Below are 26,576 nucleotides of genomic sequence, written 5' to 3' on the forward strand. Positions count from 1 at the left end.
TGGGCAGCTGGACCTGCAGGCTGGCCCGCGAGAGCCCAGAATTGGCTGTTCGGACCCTCTCCAATTGCATAGACAAATCCCTCCCCCAGTGCAGAGTCCACCGGACAGGGACAGATCTGGTTTTCTACTTACACCCTTCCACTTGGCAGCAAAGCAAGGAAACAAAGGCTTAGCAAACATATGTCTTATCCATACACACCTTGTCTCATGAAACGCACAGGAGAGATACAGATCTCATGCAAACCCCTGCTCCTGACTGCAATCACTCTCGGTGTCTCCACCACCCATTTACATCCTGGGGTTGAGCCAGCATAGTAAGAAGAGACCAACTTGCTAGTCTACTCTCTCCAACTCCATTTTCTGTCTCCGGTGACAAAATCATTCATGATTTTAGCAAACATTTCTTTTCTTGGTTTTTTAAATACTCCCTCCCATCTTCCCTATGCCTTATCTCCTGCTGCAGATTTTTGTATTCTCCAACTTCCCACTCCCAAATACACACCAGCCTCTGCGTAGAGAGTCACTCAAAGTCAATGGTTTTGCCAATAGCCACCCAAAGGAAAGCCATTTCATGTTGACGGCCCATGACGGGTCTACCACAGCTCCCCTATAAATAATATCTATAGTGGGGGTCAGCGTCCTGCCGGAGAATTGACACAACAGATGACACGTACGTTGAAATACAACCAGCATCCCAAAACCAAAAAGGGACTCAATCCATTCACGATTTCCACCAGTATTTTGGAAGGAAAGGGAAAATCATTGCCAATCAGATTGATATATGATTTGAGGATGGGCAGAATGGTAAATAACAAGGACAATAAGGCAATCATACAGAGCCATCCAGATGTTTAGAGGCACTAAACTGTTTTAAATAAAGTAGTCAGATAATAAAAACAAGGACTTGAAGCCAGTCACAGACTGAATCCGCAAAAGCAGTAGCTCCCTCAAGGGCTCGGAGTCATAACGGACGGATAGCTTGACATGAGCTCTCAGCGAGATGATGTGACCCAAACAGCTAATGGAAACAACCAGGTAATGAGTAAAAGCAGGGAGGTAATTTTGCTTCTGTACACAGCACTGGTCAGACCCATCATGAAATATGAGTCTTGTATCCACATTTTTCAAAAGACTTTTGAAAAAAAAAATCAGCATCAATACAGAAAATAATCACAAAGACAATTTAAGAGCAGGAGAAAATACTTTGTAATGAAGGATTGACAGGGCTCATTTGGTTTTGCATCTCAGAAAGAAGTACCTATACATAGAGAAGTACCTCTACTGGGAAAAAAGACTAGGTTCTAAAGGGACGCGTCTACACGTTCATTAATGCGCCGCAGTACCTGCATGGAGTTTAGTACCGCATTAAGTAATAATAACTACTTACTACAGGTACTAAATGTAATTATTAAACTTAATTCATTTATGCACCGGCGCACACATTTTAAGTGACGCTAATGTGCAGTAGAATAATTCTACTGTGCATTAGTGTATTAACATGACTTTGGCCATGACGCACTAATGCACAGTAGAATTAATCTACTGCACATCTAGCATCTCGTGTAGATGCACCCAAGGGCTCTTTAACCTAGTAGCAAAAAGAGTTGACAAGAATCAATGGCTGGAAGCTGCAGCTGACAAGTTCAAAGTGAGAATGAAACTCAGTCTTGTAATGCTAAGGACGAGGACAGGCTGGGAACCAACTAGTTAAGCAGCAGTTCTGCAGAAAAGGACCTGGAGGTTACAATGCACAAGAAGATGAATATAAGCCAGCAGTGTGGCCCTGTTGCAAAGAAGGCCAACGGCACCCTGGGCTGCATTGGTAGGAGCGTTGCCAGCAGATCAAAGGCAGTGATTCTTCCCCTCTGTTTGGTACTAGTGAGGCCACATCTGGAGTCTTACGTCTAGTTGTGGTCCCCATGCTACAGAAAGGACGTGGACACATTAAAGAGAGTCCAGGGGAGGACAACAAAAGTGCTTCAGGGGCTGGGGGACAGGACTGGTGAGGAGAGGCTGAGGGAAATGGGCTGATTTATTCTGCAGAAGAGAAGACTGAGGGGGACTGAATAGCAGCCTTCACCTCCCTGCAGGGGGTTGCAAAGAGGATGGAGCTGGGCTGGTCTCAGTGGGGGCAGATGACAGGACAAGGAGCAATGGGCTCAAGCTGCAGCAAGGGAAGTTGAGGTTGGATATTAGGAGAAACTTTCATGAGGAGGGTGGTGAAGCACTGGATCAGGATCCCCAGAGAGGTGGTGGAGTCTCCATCCTTGGGGGTGTTTAAGTCTCAGCTAGACAAAGCCTTGGCTGCATGGGTAACTGGTGCCTCCTGAGTCTGGGGGGGGGGGGGGGGGGGGGGGGAGTGCCCTCAGAAGTTGCCAGCAGCATCAGCAGCAAGGGACAGCTCTGTCAGGGGGGGCACATGCCCCCCTGTGCCCCTCCTTACCAGTTGCCTATGCTTGGCTGGGATGATGTAGCTGGGGCTGGTCCTGCTTGGAGCAGGGGGTTGCATTAGATGTGACCGCCTGAGCTCCCCTCCAGCCCTCACTGTCTGTGATGCTATGCTTCTGTAAACTCTTTTTCACATTCAGAGATTGGGAGTTTTCTGGTGATCTCTAGAGTTATAGTGTGCTAATGTATCTGTATGCTATTCCCTAAAAGGGAGAATCAAACGTGCGTGTGTGTGTGCATGTGCGTGTGCGTGCGTGCGTGCATGCGTGCGTGCGTGCATGCGTGTGTGTGTGTGTGTGTGTGTTCACCACCGCTCCTTGATGAATGGATCTTGGATCTAGCAATGTCTTTGCAATTACAGTGGTTGTTAATGGAGGTCCTTGGAAAAAATAGATGTTCAGCTACCACCGTCAAGAGGAATCTCTTTTATATCCAGTGGCGAAGGCTGTGCAGACGATGGCTAATTCTAGTCTGGGTCCACGCAGCAATCAAACTAAGTCAGTTGTTGCCTACAAAAGCTTCCACCTTTCTGAACCAGTTCTGTGCCACATTGACCCACCTTCTGCCTGCCGTCAGACCAACACAGCTAACCACTTCTATGCAGCAACACGCAACTTAAATCCTTACGCACAGCAACTACCTACGAGAATGGGCTTGGGTATTGCATGACACAAAGGGATGCGGCAGCAGCAGCACAAACTACTATTGCAACGTTGCAAGGCCTGTAGTAAATGCTGGATGCTTGATCTGTCCGTCACGGCAGAAAGGGAAACACAACTGTGGAAGCCGTCCTGTGACATGTCAGAATACAAGTGAAACGATGCTGAAAGCTGAGAAAGGACCCATGAAATTTTGGATGGGGAGTGATGAAAGGTGGAATATATCCCATGGGGTTTAATAAACAATGACAGCCCCCTGAACTTTTGTGACTCTTCCTATCAGATTTAATGGCGAACTGTGCTTTTGCTATTGAATTCTGTAGGACGATTTGAGAAAGTTGTAGAAAAAAAACTTTGTTCGTTTCTATAGACCCCTGATGGACTCCACCTCATTAAAGGTTATAGGGCTGTTCTGTAAAAAGGGCCCCTCAAGGATGAAAAATAGCCTGTCCCTTCTGAGATCATTTATACAGCTCCCTATTTGCAGAAGAGCATTCATTAATGGTCCACTGAGAGTCATTTCACACATTTATTTCAGGATCTTCCTAGCTGCAGATTCGCCCACAAGGCTCATTGTGCCACTGAGTGTCATCCACTCAGTGATTAACATCCAGCAAAGAAAATGTTCTGCTTTATTAATAGATGCGATAACATCCATCTTAATAAGACTCCTGCAGAAGTCGTTCTGATGCACAAGAGGGTTGCTTGGAAGTAAATTTGCCGGGTAGGGACTGGCTGGCTCAAGATGCTTAGCAATGACGTTTGGAGAGATTCATTTCTACCTCATGGGTTTGAGCGCTGTCTGTCCAGGTGCTTCCACCTCCAGGTGAACTAATCCCTCCCTCTTGCATATGGGGAGTTGTTTATAGCCTACATGGGTAAAATCCAGTACCGGGTCTTTAGGGACCAAAAGTCATCACCATGTGCTGGGTCTCCATCCCATTGCAAAGGGACAGGCATCACCATCACCACATACAAGTGTAACCCATTGCTTCCCTGTGTGTTATGCACGCTGTGCACAGGACAGGGCTCTAGAAGAGCAACTAGCTTGGGATGCCATGAGAGCCTCTTAAGGGTGTCGCAAGGGGCCACGCAATCATGGCACCGTTAGGTGCCCAAATGCCTACACATCGGATCGTAGAAGGTTGTGCTTGAGTCACGAGTTACACCTAGAGATTTCAACTAGGAAACCCTAGTGAGAAACCACTGTGACCCGCTGTGTCCTCTCCAGTTCTTTGCAACAGAATCATAAAATCATAGAAAACGAGGGTTGGAGGGATCTCAGGAGGTCACATCTAGTCCAACCCCCTGCTCCAAGCAGGACCAGCCCCAACTCCATCATCCCAGCCAAGGCTTTGTCTACCCGGGTCTTCAACACCTCCAAGGATGGAGACTGCACCACCTCTCTGGGGATCCTGTTCCAGTGCTTCACCACCCTCCGTGTGAGATCGTTTTTCCTAAAATCTAACCTCAACTTCCCTTGCTGCAGCTTGAGCCCATTGCTCGAACCGTAGCTCTGCCCTAGCTGCAGACCACGCGGTCACCACCGCACGACCCCAGCCCCGGAGCAGCTCCCGTCCTGGCAGTACTGCTGGGGCTGGTTTCCATGGAAACCCTGGTCCCACCCTGTCACAGCCCCGCCACTCCTGGGGTCTCCACGGAAACTGGCCGCAGCGACACGGGCAGGGGCTGCTGGGAAATGGAGTCCACTGTGGGCCTGATCCAGCCCACCGGATGGGCTTTGTCTGCCCTGGTCTAGCTCCATCTTCCTGGGAACTACCCTGCAGGGAGTTGAAGGCTGCTATTAAATGGCCCTTTAATCTCCTCTTTTCCAAACTAAATCAGCCCAGTTCCCTCAGCCTCTCCTCACCAGTCCAGTCCCCGAGCACCTGAACCATTTTTGTTGCCCTCCATTGGACCTTCTCCACTGTGCCCACATCTTTTCTGTAGTGGGGGCCCACAGCTGGACACCAGACTCCAGATGTGGCCTCCCCAGTGCCGAATAGAGGGGAAGAATCACTCCCCTCCACGTGTTGGCAATGCTCCTACCATATGCACCGGCTTTTATTTTTGCTAGGGGAAGCCTAAGATGGTGGACATATGGAAAGTTTTATGTATTTCAGGTGACAGCCCTCTTCCCGAGGGGGGTCAGGGCCCTCAGGCCCCCACGTACTCGGCACCTCTGTCTCTACTAATACAGCCCAGTATGCCGTAAACCTTCTTTGCAACAAGGGCACACTCCTGGTTTGTGTTCAACGTACTGTCCACTGTAACACCAAGGTCCTTTTCTGCAAAAAGAAATCTGCAGAAGAATTGGTCTAGTATTTTTTTTGGTGGTCAAAAAGAGAATGAAAGCTCAGAGCCAGATTTCCAAAGGGTGCAACAAGTCTAAAAAAGGTTTATAACCACTGGTCTGGAGACTAATACTCTCTACTCTAACGATCCCCACTATTAGCCAAGATGCTGGTTAAGAATAATCCAGGATTAATAAGACTCTTCATTTTATATTTCACCTTCCATGCAATTCACAATGCCCAAAGCCAAAGACATTTCAACAATTCAAGAGTACCTGAACTGCATTTCTCCACTGATCTCATGTTATTCTATGTAACCCTTCGCCACGCGCACATCCAAAAATGCAATCTTTTCCTACAGTGCAGAGTAATTCCAAGCAGGCATAATTAGACAAATATCGTTAAAGGAAAAGCTGTGTATGAACACAGACTAAACATAGCTCTTATGCCAGATAAAACTGTGTTCCTTACACTGAAAGAGGAACTGTTCGTGCCATAACAAACGATCGAACACAATACGTCAGAACAAATATACACACATGGTCTATCCATATTCGCAATGTTGAAAAAGCATGGAGGATCCTGATCCAACTTTCAACAAAGCTTGAAGACAGACTCCCATTGACGATGTTGAAAGCTGGGTACGGCCGTAAAGCGGCAACACAAGCCGAGGGGCACAGTTAAGGTTGTTTGGACACTGGTCTTTGAGAATGTGTCTATTTATGGGTTAATGCGAGTGAATTGGGGTCAGAGTTATTTATGTGACCTTAACTTGCAAGGTCCACGTACTGTGAGGTTTGTGAGAGTTTTCAGATAGGTTCAATGTCTGATTTGAATTTCTTGCACGGCTTAACAACACACTTTATTAAATAGGTATATCTTACTTGAATGAAGTCTACATGTGCTCTGTGCTGTACAAATGTACACCTTCTGCGCCAAGAAGCTGGCTATTCAATTTAAATATGGAGAATACAGGCTGTTGTCTGTCTTGGCCATAACAGAACAAACTGATGATCCTCTTGGACCCAAAGACTCATCTTTGCATTACTTCACTTAGTATTTTAAAACAGTGTCTAAATCACATTTGATGCCTGGCAGAGATTTAAAAAAAAGATGTTTTCTGCATAAAGATTATAAACCCTGGAGACTGAAATATGCTGCTTGTGTGGCAGGCGACAGGACAAGGAGCAATGGGCTCAAGCTGCAGCAAGGGAAGGTGAGGTTGGATATTAGGAAAAACTTTCTCACGAGGAGGGCGGTGAAGCACTGGAAAGGTCACCTAGAGAGGTGGTGCAGTCTCCGTCCTTGGAGGTGTTTAAGCCCCAGGTAGACAAAGCCTTGTCTGGGATGATGTAGGTGGGGCTGGTCCTGCTTGGAGCAGGGGTTGGACTGGATGTGACCTCCTGAGCTCCCTCCAACCCTCATTTTCTATCACTGTAGCCACAAAGCAAGTATTAGAGCAGGTAACATCTCTTGTGGGAAGACAAATGGTGGGAAAAATTTGACAACAATCTGCTATTCTGACTCATGATCATAGACGGACCGTTTTCTTTCTTAGGTCCCAGAGCAAACACCATGCCCTGTGCCGCCCAACATCTGCCCACGAGTTATCTCCCTGCCTTAACCTGCATGGCACAATCAAGGAAGGAGCCCATGGGCCAAACATAAAGACTAATTTCCGATGCCCAAAGCCAGTGTGTCCAGAGCAGAGGGGTTTGCTTTCACTGAATCTCTATATTGATCACTTTAAGAAACAAAGCTGCAGACCTCTTGTCCCTCTTCCCCCACGATGCCCTATTTTAACCCCCCCCCCCCAATGCCTCCAGTGGTCACTGGGACCCTTTCTGTGGGTAATATCAAAATCCATCTCTATGGAAAGCAACTTAAAATCCCCCCTCGTTCCCACCAAAGAGCGTACTTGGGAATGGAGGGTGGTTCAAAGTGTGGCTGGATACCCGGTAGGACAGGAGGGAAGCGTAGGAGGCCTCTGAAGCATGGCTAAATCGAGCTCCTGTTCAACACAGCAAAGGGAAATTTAGATTGAAATGGAGAAATAGTTTCCGAATGCTGTAAGTGAGGAATTGCCTCCCCGGGGAAGTGGTGGGAATTTTGTCACCAGGGTCATTTAAAATGGGTCTGGACATAACCCTAACAAATATGTTGCAGAGAGTTGTTCTGGCCAAATCCGACTGTGTCCAGGTCTCTTTTTCCTCCGGCAGCACATCCATGCTTCTTTTGCCTACCTGCTATAATAGTTATTTCTTAATCATAGCATCACAGACAATCGTTTTCTTTTGTCTCGTGCATTTTTAATGGCCTCCTCAACTGGACTTGGAAGGCAGAATTGCTATTGTTCGTACCATCAGCTGCAGCTGGGCTATTGCAGTCAAGGCTGCAGCGGATGTGCTTTAGAAATGAAAAGAGCAGATCACAGTTTAAATCCTTCAGGACCGGGTTCAGCTCTTTGTGACATGTTAGCCCAGAGCACGCGATCATAAAGCACTATAACAATTCAAACAATGAAAAATAACGATTTTCAGATCTGCTGTGGGCAGCACTGACAGATTTTTTTTAAAAAACCCATCCTTTGTACTTGCAAAGTTCAGCAATCGTGCAGTGAAATCGCTGGGAGGAAGCAAGCAGAGACACTCACTAGGGCATTTCTGCTGAAATCACTTTTCAAACAGTAACCCTTTTCACGTCGCAGGGGTACATCGATTGCTTAAAACACAGACGTTCCTCCTACCCCAGTCCTTCCGCATCCGTGCAAAAAAGCCTATTGCTTTTGGGTTGTCATATCCAGTCTGAACCCCAGAGCTTTTCACTAATCAGGAATGTACCATAAAGTCATAAGTCAGGATCCAAGCATTTGGGCAGGGGAGGTGAGCCAAGACAACTCTTGAGGTCCCTCCCAATGCTATGATTTTTAGGAGTCTTAATAAGCTGACCTTAATTCAAATCTTCATTTCAGGCTGGAGCCGGTGTTGGAAATCTTTATGCTGGGGACAGGAAAAATGACGTTCCCAAGATAATCCCCCTGGCCATTCACTTGCCATTTACTCTGCTTCCTGCCATGCCTGAGTAATCTTAGCAGTGGGAATTTGACGACGGTTGTGGAGAATATGCAGGTATCATAATTAGTGGCACAACTTTGGCAGGGCTGTTAAACTTTGTGCTAATGCCAGGCTCTATGAGAGACCATCGATGAGCAAATTATCTAATGTTTTACTACACCAGTAGTACATGGCACTGACCACGGGCAGGACAGGATAACGGACAGGATCAACTGAATCATGTGTCGTACCTAGCCAAAAACCCAGAAACCACCAAAATCAAGAGACGCACCCCACTGAATCCAACAGTACTTGTGTGACAACTCTCAAGCTAAGTCATCGGTGGGCGCATCTACACAAGACACTTAATGCGCAGTAGCCTAATAATACTGTGCAGTAGCGTGCCGGGCAAAAACCGTGCTAATACGCTACTGCATAGTAGTATTAGCCTAGTACGCAGTAAGCATCACAAAAAAAACCGTTCGCTGGCACTACGGTGCAGTAACGCCACATTTAGTTAGTCCTTATTTAAGCAAGCACTAAATTCAATGTGCAACTACTGCGCATTAAAGAACATGTAGACACGCCCAGTGAGGACTAAACGGATGACTTCCAGAGCTACTATCTACCTCGACCAACTCCTGTAACTACCAGCTCCAGCAAACACCTGACCTCTGTGGCTCAGGCATGGAGGGAGGTACCTGAATCACACAGGGCTCCTAGGAGCTACATTTAAGTTGCAAAAATAAACTCAAGCAACCCAAAACCCTGCATTTGAAACCTTTTTTTTTTTAAAGTTGTTCCTCGACACAGTTGCTTAGTGAAACGCTGGCCCTTCCTAATCTGCCATTGTCCCTTTAAATTTGTCCCGCTGCAACCGTCCCTGGCTGGGAATGTCATGAATAAGCCTGGAGCCTAAAGCCTATTCTTGACTTGTAAATTAAAGCCATACCTCAGCCAGAGCAAGGGGAAGCAAACCTGCTCCCGCCGCCCGGCTCCTTTCACAGGCCGAAGGCTCTCGAGGGGCCACGTTCAGAAAATACCCTTTCTCCACTGACACACGCACACATGCACACACACACGCACACACACACAAACCTTTCAAAAGAAACTTTCCAGAAGTTCAGCTAAAGTTAAAACCCAGTGAGTAACGTGAAACTCAGTCGGTCCCGGAGCCGAATGGAAAGTACACTTCGTAGGACTGACCTGCCGTGCCATATGGAAGCCCCCGCGAGACCAAGCTATAAAGCTGTGTGCTTCTGTTGGAGCAAAGTTAGCCACATCATCTCTCTCCAGGGGTGGTGCAGCTTTTCAGTAAAGCCATAAATAAAAAATAAATAAAAACGAAGGGGGGGAAAAGAAATCCCAGAGAGAAAAGGCCAAAAGGAAATGACCTTCTCCACTATTAAGTAGGTGACAGACGGGTATTATAAACGCATCATGGGCTGGAAGGGAAAAAGTGCAAGGAGGTGACACACTGGCCCCTTTCAGCTTGGGTAGAGGCTGGGAGTTGGATCTAGCTATGAATGAGTAAAACCTTGGGCTGGTTCTTGGCGGCGGATGGAGCGGGTCCTTGAGGTTCATCGCTGGCAGGATGCTTCCCTAACGGGCCTTTGCTCGGCAAGAAAGTCGGGACTCAAAAGCACTGAAGGGAGGGAATGGAGCCTGGGATTGTCTGGCTGTGTTCAAGGGGCACAGTCTTGGGAGGCCTGGTCATATTTTCCAGTGAACTGTAAAGGGCTCTATTAATTCCTGAGGACTTCTCTTTCTTTTGAATGCAATCGTGGCAAAGAGCAGCCTGCTGGTTTCCAGCCCTCCCTTTACGGGCAGAGGCAAGGTCAGAATCCCTCTGGCTTTCATCCGACTCTGAATACACACCTAAAAGCATTTCTAACACACCCAAGGCCATGCTCATTAGGTGTCAGAAACACTTGCCAGGACTTTTTCCATGGCACTCTCCACCTGAGGCATTCATGCCTAATGGTATCGGTTATCCACCGCCTTGTGCGATGCCAGTCTACAGCAGGTCAAAGCCAGCCGGTCCTGTGGGGGGCTCTCACACAGGTTTTTGGGGTCAAGTTAGGGGAAGGGATGCAGGGACAATCACAGCGGGTGTTTGATCACGCTCACCTTGCCTTTGCATGTAATGGTTTGAGAGCTGCTACGTGGTTCCCCATCCGTACTGCTCTGAAGCACCCCACGATGCTCAAAGATGTCGGCATCTTGGGAAGAGATGACCCAGCGTCAGCACACACAAACACACCTGACCCCTGACCACCACCCCTCCACACGCTCACACAGACTCAACCCAGCCCTGATAGGGCTTGTGTCGGGACAGAGAAGAACCAGACTCAGGGCAGGAGGTCGACATGAGGGACAAACCTACTGACATTGCAAGGGTGAGGGCGGGTTGAGTTGGCCAAAGGAGGGAACAAGGGGGGTGCAGCTGAAAGCAAAGGAGAATACCTCTCCTCTACGTCGTCTCCCTAACTTGGCTTCACCTCCAAATAAAAATAGCTGGTATCTCTGCCCCTTCCCTCCTCTCCCTAGCTGCCCCTGTGACTCAACTGGTAGAGCATTGGTCTGCCAATCCAATACACATAAAGCACCCCCACCCTCAGTCCTCCCATGGCTGGGCTAAAAAATGCCCCTCCTCCATGCACAGCTACCCCACCCCTCAACTCCCTGTTCTGGGCCCAGCAGTGCCCCCCGCCCCGTGCCAAACAACTCCCCCATGCATCCCCCTTCTGCCCCAGGTGGGCTCCCCAGAGCCCTACCCCATCTCATGCTCCAAGGAGTCTTTGGCAGAGCCATCACTAGGCCCTTGGCCTTTGCACTCAGGCCTGGACCCGATCCTTCTGCCGTCACTGGGTGCAAAGGAGGGGCAGACACACTGGGTGCATCTACACATCGCCCTACAGTGATATAATGATGCGTTACATCACTGCACGGCATGCTACAGTGACATAGCGATCACACATGTCTACACGTGATTGCCAGCTATATCGCCATAGCAGTGCGCTTCCTGGGCATAGTGCTCCACTACGGCAATGTAGCAGCAAAATGTACCTGTGCGCCACACAGTAACCACCCATACGTGCGCTGTGCTTCCAAAGGGCAGTACTAAAGCATGGCACCGTAGCAATGTGCCATACAGTGACGTGTAGACATGCCCACTAGGTTGCTGCTTTACAACTTGGGAGGACTCCAAACCAGAACGATGCCCCAGCCCAGAGTGCTGAACCAGAGTATAGCCTTCACCCACAACCATAGAGATGAGAGATGTGCAAAGGCCCAGAGTGGCACCACAGAAGTGGCCATTTGAGCTGTTTCTCTATGATCGCAGGTGGGGTGGAGGACCATAGCCTTGGAAGAGCTTCTGTTGTCATTTCTGGAAGTGGGATAGGGGTGATATGGGCAGGAGCGGGGCAGCCGGCAGTGGGGAGTAAGGGACTTTTGGAGTGATAAGGAAAAGGGGAAGGGGATCTGCCAGCTAAAAGGAGGGGTCTCTGCGTAGAAGGGAGCAGCCAGATAAAAGGGGGGACATGACAACAGACAAAAGATGGGGGGAGAAAGGACAGATGAAGGGAAACTAGGGAAAGAGCATCCCATACAGTGTGGCCCTCTGCAAGGGAAAGGGCAGGAGCACCCAGCCCAAGTGATCTGGGCGGGGGTGTAGGGGGCATAAGGAGGAGCTCAGCCAGATGTGGGGGCCAGCTGTCAGGGAGGGCAGCCCTGCAAAGAAGGGGGAAAGGGCAGCCCACCTTATTGTGGGGGGTGGCAAGCTCTGCTCTGGTCATCATGGAGTAGCGGGGGTATGTCCCCATCACAAAACCCAGTGTTTCTACCACAGGGGCCACAGGTTGGGTCAACTGAGGCTGAATTCCCTTCTCCCTGGCAGGCATCCCTCTGGGTGGACTGAGTGGGTGAAGGAGTTGGCACTAGCAGTGCCCACGCTGGGCCTGTCCCAGGACAACTCAGGGCACCAGGGCTGCCAACTCCACATCGTTCTCCAATGCCGAAGAGTGGTGCAATTCTGAAAAACCTTTGCACTTGTGTACAGCACGATTGAGGCTCGGTAGGGAAGGGTACAAGGGTCTGACCATATGGATCTGATTGTAGGAACAGGGCCCTCGTCAGGAACATAGCCTGCTTGCAGAGGAATCGAATTGCCAAAAGGGATCAGACGCATGGTCCTTCTCGCCCAGTGCCCTTTATCAACCGTAGCCAGTTTCAGAGAGGAGTGCAAGGAACCCCAAGAGCAGGCAAATTAGGATGTAGCCCAATATTTATAGGTTGGCAGAGCCCCTAGATGTAAAGGGCTTTTATCCCTCACTCAAAAGGTGACAGGCAGACTCGAAATAAGAGACGAATGTCTGGAGATTCAACTCTTTTTATTATGGAAGTCTATAAAATAGCCACATCGATTATTTTTTAAGATCACAAAATACACAACATTCATTTTAATATGTGACATAATATTATATACACATTAAAAACCACATGACTGAAACACATGTTCACACAGCACCACTTTCATAACCAAAAAAACCCCACAAGTGCTTTTTTCTTTTTTTTTAATATTAAGAATGACTGTGATAAAAACATATTAATATTTTTCCAGACAATGTTTACAATAGAGAAAAAAATTCATATTTTACTAAATAACAAATATTTAACAGCAAAACTTTATACTAAATATCTATTTTGAATTATAACAAAAATAGTACTTATAATAGTTTATAAAGACAGACCAAAAAAAAAAAAAAAACTTTGTGTATAAAATAATATTATAGCAAATTGGACTGTGCTAGGAAAAACAAAATTCTGAGATTCAAAGTGCTTTATTCTGCAAACCCACTGCAGCAACTTTTTTTTTAGTCAAGTTATATTAGTTAGGAATGGTAAATCAAAAGCATGACCTATTTATGTCTAGATAAAATACACACACTTATGTGTATACCCGCACACACACACATATAATAGATGTATGCATCTTACATTCTCTCTCTCCATCAGTCAATCATTCAAAAGCCTGTTTGGTTTTCTTTTGTCATGAAATTTAAAAAACAAAAATTAAAACAAAACCCTTCGCTGAGTTCTTACCAAACCAATTAAGGGCAATGCCCTTCTAAATGGATCTCCAACAAATTTTGCTGATTTTTTTGTTGATAGGGCTTGATCCAAAAAGATACCGAAACCATTGGAACAATTCAATAAGCTCCCCATCCTTCCCGTTACCCATGTTCTCCACCACTACTACTTTTCTTTGTCCTGTTCTCCACCAAACAATGTTTTACGATTGAAAAGATTGTGGGTTCAACTGGTTTTTTTTTCTGGAGAGAATTGGAAAACGGAAGTTAACGAGGCCGGAAAAATCAAATGATCCAACCCTTTAGGATTATATATCAAGACAGTGGTTCTCTAGATTTTTTTTTTTCTTTCTTTCTTTTTTTTTTGTCCTGTAGACTGATGCCTTTGGACAATTTTCCACCCCAAACCCTGTAATTTTCAGTGTTTATTTTTGTAGCTCACCGGGAAACACTTTGGAGACGTGTACAATGAGACACGTGTTTGCCCAACCTAAGAACAACCCTTTCTGAAGGCTCTGCAATGCTCAAATCAGCGTCATCCCCTTCCCTACCCAATCATTTGTACTCCCCAGATTCATCCTGCCCAGGTTCCTATAAGCCAAATTTATCCCAGAGAAGTCGCATTTCCAACAAAAATGCAAGCAGTGTGTTCACGAGCCTGGATCTGGGATGTTCCCGTGAAAGGTCTCAGACTACCAAAGACCCAAATCCGGATTGCAGATTTTGCTTGCGAGACGTAGGTCTGAGGGATACAAATTCTAGCTTGGTGGGATTTCACACCGGGTCTTGGTTCATGCTGTCAGAGATTATGGACCAGCTGCGAGACCCAGAACTGGACTAGAATTTCCTCCCCCAGATCCAGAACCCTGATTCACGTGAAATAAAACCCTTCTGCAAAATGGACCACAGAGAGACGATATAACAGCAAGCCTCAGAGACAATGGACTCTCCCGTGGACTTGGGAAGCGAGCAGAGGGTCTATCTATCTACGCACGGCTAGAGGAGTTCTGGCGGCTGGACTTAATATATTTAGGGCTTCCCCTTCCAAGGGGCTGCCAAAGTCCTGGACGGATGAAAGGCTGGCTAGTGCTGCCACTGACATCTTTCAATCAACACTTCCTTGGAAGTCCAATGAGTCAAAAATGGAGCCTGCAACCCCTGGAAAACCCGGTGGGAATTTCATTCCTTCTGATTGAACTTCCTCTGACTTATCCTGACCTCAGAAAAAAGGAAAAAACAAGTGGCCTTACTCACACGTTGCATCCACTGCCACCAGCATTGAGAAAGGCCTCGGTTCTGGTTGCGTGTTTGCCTTTCTCTGCCTGTCACACTGCATGAGGAGCCTCTGTTGAAACAGAGGACAGAGAGGAGATGGTTGCAGCCACAGAAAGTCTGTTTACACTCAGGTCTTGGAGCACAGATGAACAAAGATGTCTTGCACACTGCTGAAAGAGATTTCCCTGATTTCACCAGTCATTGACTGCTGCTGCCCAGAAGTAGCGGCAGTGCAGGGGGTTAGTCCAGCTCCCAGCTATTAGCCACCGCTTAAGCAAAAGGAGATGCAGCCATTCTGGTTGAGTGTAGGGCTCTCTGAAACGATGCACCCGCACCCTGCTAGTCCAAGCAGCAAACCGTGCATGCTCAGCACGTCTGAAGACAAGCAGACCCTCTGTTTTTCACAGCAAAGGTGCACCATTAACAAAACACACCCAGGAGCTTCATCGACATTTGAACCCGAACCCTGCAGCATGGACCCCAGAGGAGCACAGCCATTCCAAGCTTGCCCTTGGACACCTGTGACCTACCAAATTCCCAGTGAGGGCTGCACTGATGGTTGGCATGGACAGACATTCACTCTCCTGGGAGTGATTTAACCCTGGTTATTTTTCTCCTGGAGCAGCCATTTTTACTCTGAGAGAAAAAACCTGAACATCTGTATACATGCATGGGTTTCTCCTGAGAGTGCAGCAACTCTCCAGGGAGACACTGAACATCTGTACGAGGCCAGCATCTCACTCTCTGGGGTCAAATGCTCACCTAGGCAAGATGCTGAGGATGGAAGGGTGAACTCAGAAGGCACCTTAAGACTCATCTTCCACCCTCCAAGACCTTCCCACCTCAAAAAAAACTGAAGACAACCCATAAATCCTTTTGTTGTTGTTTGTTTAAATGAATGTCTTTAATAGAAGCAGGTGAAGGGTAAGGGATAAATGCAGGGGAACTCAGAGTGGAGCTAAAGGGTTTTGGGGGGAGAAGGCTTAATTGTGTAGCTGTCCCAAGCACATAAGGCAACTGGCCACACTGCAGCGTCACCTGCCTTGGCAGAACCCCAGCAGAGTTTGCAAAATACACGCGGTTCAGAGATCAGTGCACACGCCAGAGGGCCTGAGAGATCCGGAGAGAGAAAGCAAAACCACATGACTCGCTGGAAAAAAGCAGTTGCCTGGGGTTTGACAACAAAAAAAGAGAGGAGAAGAGGAAAGGAGCAGATACACACAGGCCACGTAGCAGCAGAAGCCAACTTCAAGGACGTGTCGAGGACCCCGGTCTGCTCTCTGACGTGAGGGCAGCTCTCATCGAGGCTGATGAGAGGCCGTGACCCAGATCAGAGAGCAATGCTTGGCCTGGAAATATGCCCCACCAGGCTTCCTTCTTCATGAAGCATGGGCTGAATCAAGCACCCGGTCCAGCCAGGCCTGCCGGCCTCAGCAGCCTAGAGCGCACTGCAGCAGTGCCACGGTCATGCCAAAGCCATGTTGGCCATGGGGGGACTTTGCATGCCATTCCCCACCAAGACAACCCCGGGCACAGTGGGAACGGGGCTGCTTCCACCTGGACACCAAATTCCAAACCACCGGGAGATAAATCGGAGTTGGATGCAGCTTGGAGGGGTCAGGGGGTTGGGGATAGGGAAGAGATGGGTTCCTCATTCGCCCCGTAAGAAAGCAGAGGAAAAACAACACTGTTTTCACCAACTAATTTAACACTGTTCAAAAAGATCAAAGGCCACCGGAAGTCACAGCCTGCCATCACCAGTTCTTGCCCCTGCCTCCTGGCCCATGGAGCAGACAGACCTTGGGCTACCAGGTGATTTCCAAAGCCTTTCCCACCAAAGGCATCCTCCAAGCTCTCCCTTGCAGCAGAAATAGATAAAGATTTAAAATATTTATATACTGTGTATGGTCAGACTTGGAATTCTTCGTTTAAACAAAAGCATCATCAGCAATGCACACACCCCCCTCAATCTCCTTGGACTTCCCCCACGGAAATAAACTATTATTTTGGCAGCTTCGTTGTCGGGGAAAGCCTCGACCTGGAGGTTCGGCAAAGTTAGCGTTGTGGAGAAGCATCTTCTTGGTGTGGTCTTCTGGCGTCCTTCCCCCTGCCCACCCCCGCCCCTCGCCCCCATCTGCTCTCCCCCCAGCGGAGGGCAGGTGCGAGCAGGAGTTGGTTTACACCGTTGCCCCCAACATGGCTTCTGTCTCCGTCAAAATCTCGTTCTGGTTGGAATCCAGTCCGAAAAATTTCACCTTGAGTCCATCGACCGGGTGGACCACAGGCACCAGCATGAGTCTAGGGAAAGTCCTGGTGACCAACTCGAACCGGCTTGTGCTGGCCAGCTCAATGGCTAGCGCCTTGAGGAAAAGCTTGGCCAGATGCTTGCCAAGACAGGTCCGTACGCCCCCACCAAAGGGGAGGTAATGGAACCTGCCATCTTTGTCTTCGGTGCGACCCTGCCCAAAACGGTCCGGGTCAAAAACGTCCACATCCTTGAATACCGGGGCGGTGTCATGGGTGTCCCGGATGCTGTACATGACACTCCAGCCTTTGGGGATCTGAAAGCCCTATAGAGAAGGGGAAAGAAAGACAAGAAATGCATCAGTGTCACGTGGCCATTAACAGAATAGATGTAAAGACACTAAAGAGAAAAGAAATCTCATATCAATCCCAGTTGCCGGAAAATCAATAGATTCATTTTTCTGTTGCAAAGAACTCACTCACCCCAGAACAGGTCAAAGCATCTGTAATGCTCTGGGCTCCCTGGGTTTCTCCTGTGAATCATTTGTAGGAGTTTGCACGACTAACAGTGCTAATATCGTGTGGCACTTAACACCCTTAAAAGACGATTGTGGCACCGCAGGGTGCTGGGGTGCCTTGGTTAGGACTCGCTGCTCTGGGCACGACCATGCTATAAATGGTGATTTATTTGTATGTTAGGCAGCACCTTGTCCTTGGGATAGTCAGCTATGCTCCCATCCATTTATGCCCCCACAAAACTTTCTCCCCTGCCTAGGCAGCTGCAGAATGTGAATCTTTGTGTCTCGCTTTGCTTTTATGGCTCTTTCACAAGAAGCAGGAAAGGCGAAAAAGCTAAGCTTTCCAAAATAAAATGGCTGGAAGGCTGTTGTAGCTGTGACAGTCCAGGAAATAAGTGAGACGCAATTAGCCCATGCCCACTTTGTGCCCAAAAGCTCATCAAACTTCTCTCCCAACTATGCAATTGGTCCAATAAAAGAGATCACCCCCAAAAAACCCAAAAGACCCCTTATTTTTCATAGAAACAGCCTGCAAAAACACAAGGAATAGTCAACCTGGGGGGAAGTGAGGCAAGCTGGAGACGTGGAAATAGTTGCAGTTTGGTTTTGCGAGCTGATCTAACGAGATGTCATCCCTTTAACCCCTGCCTAGTCTATTTACACGAGTGCAACTTGAAAGACTTCCCTTTAAAGCAGTCAGAGTCCTCAGCATCTAAACCACCCGACGATGCAGGAAAATACAGCTCTCTCACACCTCTGCTTTCCTCCCACTTGTCATTCAGCCCTTCCCATTGCAATGTCCACACAAGCTATACAGGAGGCACCGGCATGCCCCGTTCCCCTACACACGTAACAGCATACGCCCATAATGCGAACTAGAGCCTGGGTGTGCAGGGAAAGCACTGATGAGTACGTAGAGGGATTTATCCTCCCCTGATGACTTTAAACAGTGTCTGACTCCAATCTGGACACTAGCGGAGATTTGCTGCGACAGCCGGGTCTCTCTCAACGGTTTGTTTTGCCAGTAGAAATTTCCATCCGTTATGGTGAGTCACCAGCCTGTCATCCAAAAGGCTGTAGCTGCCCTTTGCAACAACCTTTCCCCCGTCACACCCCAATTTAGGTTTTGGCTTCAAAGCCATCATGTGTTTCTCTTTCGACATTTAGACTTTTCTCATCTTTGGCAGCCTGGATGATTTGGTGCCGGGTCACGGGCCACATTGTGAGTCAGTTGTACCATGGGGGACACAGGGCAACTGCACTGATCTCCCACCAGTAGGACTCGAATTCATCCTCTCTCTGGGTTAAACTGCTATGTAGGTATCAAGCGCCGTGCAAGCTTCACTCATTGCATGCGACAAGAAACAGCCTGTGATCCCTTGTGCCCAAATCAGGCTGTGAACATGCACGAGTGTGTAGATAAATATTAATAATCCCCCGTGCAACCGTCAAGAGACTGTGCACTACCTGATCTCCTCCCAAACCACATATTTCAACGGCTGCAAAACCTTCCTCTTTGAGAAAGCCTCGTAGCATAAATGAGACTTGCAATACAGAATATATCCTGCTGTACCCAGACCACCATGCCAGAAAACTACCCTCTACATCTCCTTGTTTGCAGGGCTGTGCAAAATGTATTCCCCCCTGTCTGAGTTATGTGGAAAGGTTCAAAAAGATCCTTTCCATACTCTGCATCAACAGTCAGATCATAGAAAATCACAGAGAAGTCAGGTTGGAAGGGAGCTTCGGAGATCACATCTCACCTAACCTCCTGCCTGAGACGGGATCAGCCCTGGCCAAGCCGTCCTATACCAATCCATCATCTAAACTCTTCAGAAAACTATTATCAGCCCTGACGCAACACAAGACATCACGTCTGAACCTGCCGCAGGTAAAGTAGGGGGACCAAAGTCCTGCTTTCCCACCCCCTGGAAAATGCTAGCTCTGAACTTCTACTCCTTTCTTGCCTACAAAAAAAATAACAGAGCAATTCTTCTGTTGCAAAGAAATCAGAAAGACACCCAATAGGTCAAAATAGGTTTGATCCAATAGATTCCTACTGGAAATCTCTGGATTTATCTTGTGACTCACATGCAGGTGTTTGCACACCTAACAGTGCTCATGTTGTACAACACCCTGCATCCCCCTTAAAAGGATCTCATGTTACCCTGGTTGAGAATCGCTGCCGTAGTCTCTAAGATCCTCCACCCACTACGTCCATGTGGACCTGGCACCCCTTGCTTGTCCCTAAATCCCAAGTGACTCTGGCACACACCATCCTAAAACTGTCCATATGGACCTGGCACACCTTGCTTGCCCCCAAAACCCAAGTGACCCTGGCACACACCATCCTAAACTTGTCCCACTGGGAGGCATGTGGCAAGATGCACCCAGAGCTCAAATACTCACATCCAGCTCAAAGGTTTGCAGGACCGTCCTGTACCCTCCAGAGATGGGAGTGAAGAGACGCAGCACCTCCTTGATCACGCAGTCCAGATACTGCAGGCTGGTGATGTTGTCGAGCCGGAGGGATCCCTCGCAGATGCAGCCGTTGTGGAGGATGCCCTTGGTCCTCAACTCCTCGCGCAGCTTCTCCAGGACCCGGGGGTGTTTGAGGAGCTGCATGATCAGAGAGGTGCTGGCACTGGCCGTGGTCGCGTAGGCAGCAAAGATCAGCTCCAAAGTGCCGTCCTGAAAACAGAAGGAAGCCCACGTTAGGTGCTGCAAGGACAAAACACAGCTGACTATGGAAGGTGCTGCCTAATAGACAAATAAATCACCATTTATATTATGATCATGTCCGAAGCAGTGATTCTGCACCAAGGCAATACAGGGCTGCTGCAATACATGCATTGGAGCAGGCACTGGATGCAGGGAGGCAATACAGGGCTGCTGCAATACATGCATTGGAGCAGGCACTGGATGCAGGGAGGCAATACAGGGCTGCTGCAACACAATCCTCCTACAGCACTCGCCTTCCGCTCGCTGGATTTCACAGCTGCAATGAGCCCGGTTTGGACTCAGCCCAGCCCCCCAAAAGATCATATCTCCATCGTGCACATTGGCACAACTGGAAAGAGCCACTCAGAAGACATCTGGTGACAGATGAGCCCCAGCGCGCACTTTGGGACAGAGCTGGAAGGCATCAGCAGAACGATGAAGGGAGTCGGGCTGGGAGGGCTCCCGTGAACAGTACCATCCATCTCCCCCACGACAGAAGGGATAGAAAAACCCAGGACAGGGAGACCAGTGACGTGGGGCCGGGGAGTTTATAACCCCAGCCCGAGCCATTAGTGGAGCAGCTGGGATGAGCTGCAGCCTGGGATGGATCATTTCTTCCTTCCCCATCTCATGACATCAGGGGATTGGCCCCATTTCCAGTCCCCTGGTCGTGCAGCTTCCCGTGGGCCTGCCACCCCCTCCCAACCTCCAAGTCACAAGCCCCTGCTCGCAAATGGCCTTCCTGCCAGACTGGGACGCCTCGGGAACAGCACGTTCACCCGGCACCTGGGCCAAGGCTCCTGCTGCCAGGCCGAGGAGGCGGCAGTCACTGAAGAGGTCAGGGATGCTTTCCAAGCCAAGGGAGAGACATGTCCTTGTGTGCTTTAGGGTGGTTGGGGGGGAGTGGACTCAGCCCTGGCTTCTCCCACTGACACAACACATGCACACATATGTGTGCACACACGGCACTGCAGCTCTGCAGGGCTTCCCCTTGGCTCTGCAGAGAATCCCAGCAAAACCACCCACTCGCCCACCCCGCTCTGCCTGTCCCTGGCAGAGGAAGGGGTAAGCAACCTCCTGGCTGGTCCCGCAGGCACTGGGGGCCATATCCAGATTGCTTCTGACCCCAGCCAGAGCCTGCCGCCTGGTCTGGACGTGCAACAGCCCAACTGAGTGGTGGGCGAGACCCACGGGCAGGAAAGTTTCTACTCTCCTTCGCCCCCTCCCTTGTCCTCCCCTGGCTCCATGCCACCCTCTGCCCGGCCCAGTAACACCACCCCAGGGGCTGAAAAAGCATCTCCATTTTCCACGGCAATACGCCCCGTCTCCTGATCCAATTGGCAACGATGCCAATAGCAGGTCTCGGGGTGGATTTGGTAGCCGTGTTGGCTCGAGACAAAAGAAATGCAAAAAAAACTGGAACACTTGGTTCAGAAACGATACCTTTTATTAGACCAATAATAGGTATTATTATTAGACTCAGTTAAGTTAATAAAAGGTATCATCTCTGAACTTATAGGTATACCTATAGCTGCATCTATACCTGCTATTGTTTCAGCAAATGAGGCAAGTACCTGTCTGCTAGGAGCCGGGCTGAGCTCAGCAGCTGCTACAGATGCAGCAGGTAGCAATGATAACCCGAGCTGGGTTTCAACCCAATGCTCCAGCCTCTATACAAGCCTTTCCTTCCAGCTGCAGCCATATGCCCAGCTGACGGCCCTGGAGATTTGCAAGCATGAACCACACAAAAGCCACCCGCAGGCCAGCTCCGTCTCAAACAGATTTAGCAAAGGACAACAACGGGGAGCCCTGTGCGAAGTACGGCACAGCCGGCAACAGCCCCGCTCCAATCACTCCCGTGTCATAGGAAGCAGAAAACGTCCCCGTGGGAAGCCTTTCCTCTTCCTCTCAGCACCACCCGCGCTGCTGAGTTTCAGCTACTTGTTGGGTCCGAGCCAACAAGCTGCATCTCTGAAACGAGGCGCCCGGCTGCAGCGTGTTCCCAGGAACAAGATAGATGGAGCTGGGTGCCAGAGATAGGGTTGGGGAACCCCCTCGGCAGAGAGGACACGTTGCTGGGAACGGGCACACACCGGTGGCTTCTGTGCCCGGAGGAAAGTTGCTTCCCTGCTCTGCCCCCCGTCCCCTCCCCTGTCGCACTGAGAAGCGGGACCGTGAGCGGTCCAGGGCCCAGCACTGGGCTCCGCGTTTGCCGCGTGCCTGCAAACAGAGAGCACCTCTATGCCGCAGCGACGCGGTTCCCAGAAATGCTCTTTGTGGAGGCCTGGATAGGATCGCTAAATAAACACGGCTCTTGGGGAAACACGCTGCTCTGGGCCTGGCCTTGCAGGGCATCTGATGGAGTGAGCTCAGGCTCCTGAAAGCTCATTTCTTTGCCTCCAATTTAGCAAGTCTACAAAGTACGAATCCACCCTGACGTCAGACTAACACAGTGAATGACCTCTCTGTGCTCGGGGGGAAATGGCCGGGCTGCCGAACCGCAGAGTCCCGGCAGGGACTGAAAGGCAGCTTTGCCAGCACGCCCATGCGACGGCAGCCCCTGGGTCTTACTTCTGCCCTGCAGCCCTGAGCTCGCCCTCAGCTTGCTGGCTTCCTCCTGTCTCGTGTTCGAGCTGCCTGGGGATTGTCTGGGGAAGGGGAAGAAGGAACCAGACAGCAAGCGGCCCCACATCAGTGCATTAAGGGAGGTGGAACAGCTGGAAACAGCTGGCTTCACCCGGGAGGACGTCCTTACCTTCAGCTCCTGCATGGTCAGCTCTTTGCCATGCTCCTTGCCACTTTCTATCAGGATATCCAATGCATCGGCATAGTCTTTGCCCTGCGTGTTCTGCAGTTTCTCTCGAATGGCTTTCTCCAGCCCCTTCTGCAAGGTCTCACGTGCTCTGATCCCCTAGAAAATGACAAGCCGTCAGCCTGCGAAACGAGAAGCCAGGGCATCGCAGCTTCTCGTCCACCCAAGGGCACCCAGAGGAAATTAGCTTTAAGGGGCTTACAATTTACATGGGATGGCAAGTTGTCACAGTGCTAGAAAGAAGTCCTGGGCAAACGTCCTTGGACATCCCCAGTTCTCGCACCCTTTATCTCCCCGTCCCGTGTCACATTCCTCCCCTAAAGGAATCCACCCCACCCCACGGGCAGACTCCTCTTCCCATGAATGCAATGTCATTCCCCAGCTGCCTTCCCAAAAGCAACGGCAGGTTTGCAAGAGCAAGGCTGAGGCTCCTAGCTAACACCTTTTTCTGCAGAGGATCTCAAAAGCATCCCATCCCTGGAGCACCACTGAGAGGAGCATCCCTCTCAGAAAGCTGGGTCAGAACAGGAGGAAACTTTGTAACGGGGGTGGGAAAAAATGGAAAAGAAATTTTTCAAACATCTGCTGCTCTCTGAGGTCTCTGGATTCAGGACAAGAATAAAAACTAAACGTTTTTCATTGTTAAAAACAGCTGACTTTTCCAGCCTTCCATCGAAAGATTGGAAAGAAACTAGAAATGAGAGGAAAAGCCGGTTTCCGGGTGCTTTTCAAGCAGTCAAATACGTGAGTAAAAGCCGGGCACGGAGAGTTGATGGCAGTCGAGTTAGGTGGTACGAACAAAGAAAATCCCCTGCTAAAAAACCAGCAAAATGCCACCTAATCCTCCCTGTGTCAGACTGCACGGGGCCTAGGAACCGAGAGCAGGATCCCCGGGCATTTCTGCATCAGGGACTAGAGAACAAACACGAAGGCAAGGAATAGGCACCCCGATTCCTTTCCACCCCCATCACCTAGGCATGCGCTGATCCCTTTATAGCGTCTGAGCACTTCCAGCCATTAATGGGTTCTCCTGTGTGATGCAGGGGTATCGCCCCCAATATACAGATGCAAACTGAGGCACAGGATGGGTTAAGTGACTACCCTAAGGCCACACAGGGAATCTGTGGCAGAGCAAGGAACACCTCCTTAATCCCAAACCAGTGCCGGACATCACGACACTGTCCTGCTAAGCTGAGCCCAGGACCCCCCACCCTAGGCAGCATACGGGGAAGCCTCTTACCCTCCTGTAGCCACTGAAAGGCAAGTCCAGGGGCAGGGAGAAGACGTTCTCCACGAACTGCTGGTAGACCTCGAAGAGCTGGCTGAGCTCCTCGTCGGGGATGCGGAAGCCCAGCAGGACCCGGATGGCCATGCGGAAGGTGAGCTTCTGCGTCTCGTGGTAGACGTTGATGGGTTCGGGGGTGCTGCTCCACACCCGGAGCGTGTCCTGGATCACCAGCTGGATCTTGGGGAGGTAGCTCTCCAGCGCCTCGTGACTGAAGATTTTGGAGAACACCTGCAATCAGAACATGCCCGTCTTGACAGAGTCCTCCGAAAAGCCGAGCAGGATCTGGCAACCAGGATCCGCTGCACCAAGGTACTGCAGGCATCCCCGGAAACACAGAGGGCCTGCTTACAGCCTGCACTCAACAAAGAGGATGGGGAATGGCAGGGTAAGGGACTTGACCAAGGTCACCCTGGTCAGCAGTGGCACAGCTAGGACAAGAAGCGAGCTCTCCTCGTTCCTGGCTGGATCCCAGCACCCCCGGGTGACCCTCCAGGCTTAAAACCAGCACACAGACAACCCTGCAGGCAGATAGCAGCGGCGCTTACAAGAGACCCTACAATAACAAAGCAGCGGAGGGGTGCGGGGAATGATCCCAGGCGACGGAGAGCATGCTTTCCAGCTTTGCAAGTAAGCGCAGTGCTGGCATGGGCAGGCCTGGCTCCCATCCCCATCCCAGCCCCCCCCCCGAGCCCATGCCCGCTCCCGCGGCCTGGATGTTGTGCGACGTTCCCAGCAATGCGAGGAATGTTCCTGTCCTCTGGCCCTCGCCTCCTGCCCGGCCCTGTAATCCCCACCGGCTCCCTCCACAGCACAGGCTTTCATGCTGTGCCCCGCACCCCCTGCCCGCCGTGCCGGGGCGGAAAAGCGCTGTTTGTTATTTTTGATTAACTCACGCTCGCGCGCGTGCACGCGGCCACACTCCAGGGCCCGAGAAACCCTCGTCCAGCCAGGCTCCAGGAGAAAGGCAGCACACAACCGCCCACCTCCATCAGGGCCACACAGCAAGGGAGGCGGCAGGTCCCGTCCCCCCACCCAGCAACATCCAGACGAGGCCCCTCCAAAAACGTAACCTTTGGAGCGGCGAATGTGAGAATTTCCTCCGCCGTCAGCACTAGCAGGGGAAGGTAACATTTTCCTGACGCCTGCCCCGCACTTCTAATACAGCACCGGGGCAAAATTACACCTCGGGCCCTTTAACGCCTCAGCCCCGAGACTCAACAGTTGGTGCTTTGTAATGGGTTCATCCTCCCCTACAACCTGACCGTACCATCGCTCTGGGGTAGACCCCGCTCTCTGCACCGAGCCCAGTAAATAAATGCAATCTATGAATATTACACTCTATGAATATCCAGGGCAAGCGCCCTTGGTAGGTAAAACTCACGTGCAATGGAGGGGGAGAACGGGTGATGGAAGAAGCAATGGGGAGAGATGGGTGGGTCTCGACTTCTCGTGGGGGGATGCTTTCAACTCCTCTATTTTTAACTATGGGTGGGGAAAAAGCTCGTTGACCCGATGATGCCAAGCCCAGCCACCGTGCCCCCCCTGCAAGGACGAGGCCACTGAGGCCGGCGGGGAAATACAGGAGCCCAGACTGGTTCCAGTAGCTGGGAAAGAGACATGTCCCCGGGCGCCGTGACCGGGACATCGGCTTTGATACGGCGCCAGGTGCACGAGTGATTGTTGGCACCCAGGAGCCGGCGCGGGGCGGCTGCTGCTCGGGGGTGGGAAAGAGCCGAGCGTCTGTGCCAGGCATGGCACGGAGAGGACACGGGCTCCTGACTGACGGGCAGCGTGTCAAGTGACTTGGCTTGGCCGGGCCCACGTCCCAGCCCTCCTGGCTCCGTCTCCTGCAGGAACCTCAGGCTAGCTTGGCTCCTGCGAGATGTGTGTCGAGGGAGAGAGAGACCGGAGCAGGTAAAAGAAGACCGGCCTGAAAGGTAAGAGCTTGGGCTCGACAGACGCTCCTACGTCCCGATCTCCAGCTAGAAGCAATTGTGTCCCTAACTCTGCCTCGGTTTCCCCAGTGGAGCCAAGGGAACAATACTGCACTGAAGCAACCAAGAGGAAGGACGTCACAATGGGGAAAGCACTGGCTTAGGACTCAAGCCACCCCGCCCTGCCACAGACTTTCCTGTACTACATTTGGCAAGTTACTTCACCTCAGTGGTTCA

General features: G+C 50.2%; 1 protein-coding gene across 1 annotated transcript in view; it reads right to left on the reverse strand.

Annotated features, from left to right (window-relative positions):
- Nucleotides 1–12,829: 12,829 nt before the first annotated feature.
- LOC102567612 (cytochrome P450 26B1) overlaps nucleotides 12,830–26,576 on the reverse strand; it is a 31,939-nt gene continuing 18,192 nt past the window's right edge. Inside the window, exons 3-6 of the mRNA XM_006265951.4 lie at nucleotides 24,358–24,633; nucleotides 23,061–23,216; nucleotides 19,994–20,275; nucleotides 12,830–17,392 (exon numbers count right to left, since the gene is read on the reverse strand). Coding sequence (XP_006266013.2) covers nucleotides 17,000–17,392; nucleotides 19,994–20,275; nucleotides 23,061–23,216; nucleotides 24,358–24,633 — 1,107 coding nt within the window. The 3' untranslated portion in view covers nucleotides 12,830–16,999. The remainder of the gene's footprint in view (nucleotides 17,393–19,993; nucleotides 20,276–23,060; nucleotides 23,217–24,357; nucleotides 24,634–26,576) is intronic.

This window comes from Alligator mississippiensis, chromosome 2, assembly GCF_030867095.1.
Source record: "Alligator mississippiensis isolate rAllMis1 chromosome 2, rAllMis1, whole genome shotgun sequence".
Lineage (NCBI taxonomy): Eukaryota > Metazoa > Chordata > Crocodylia > Alligatoridae > Alligator > Alligator mississippiensis.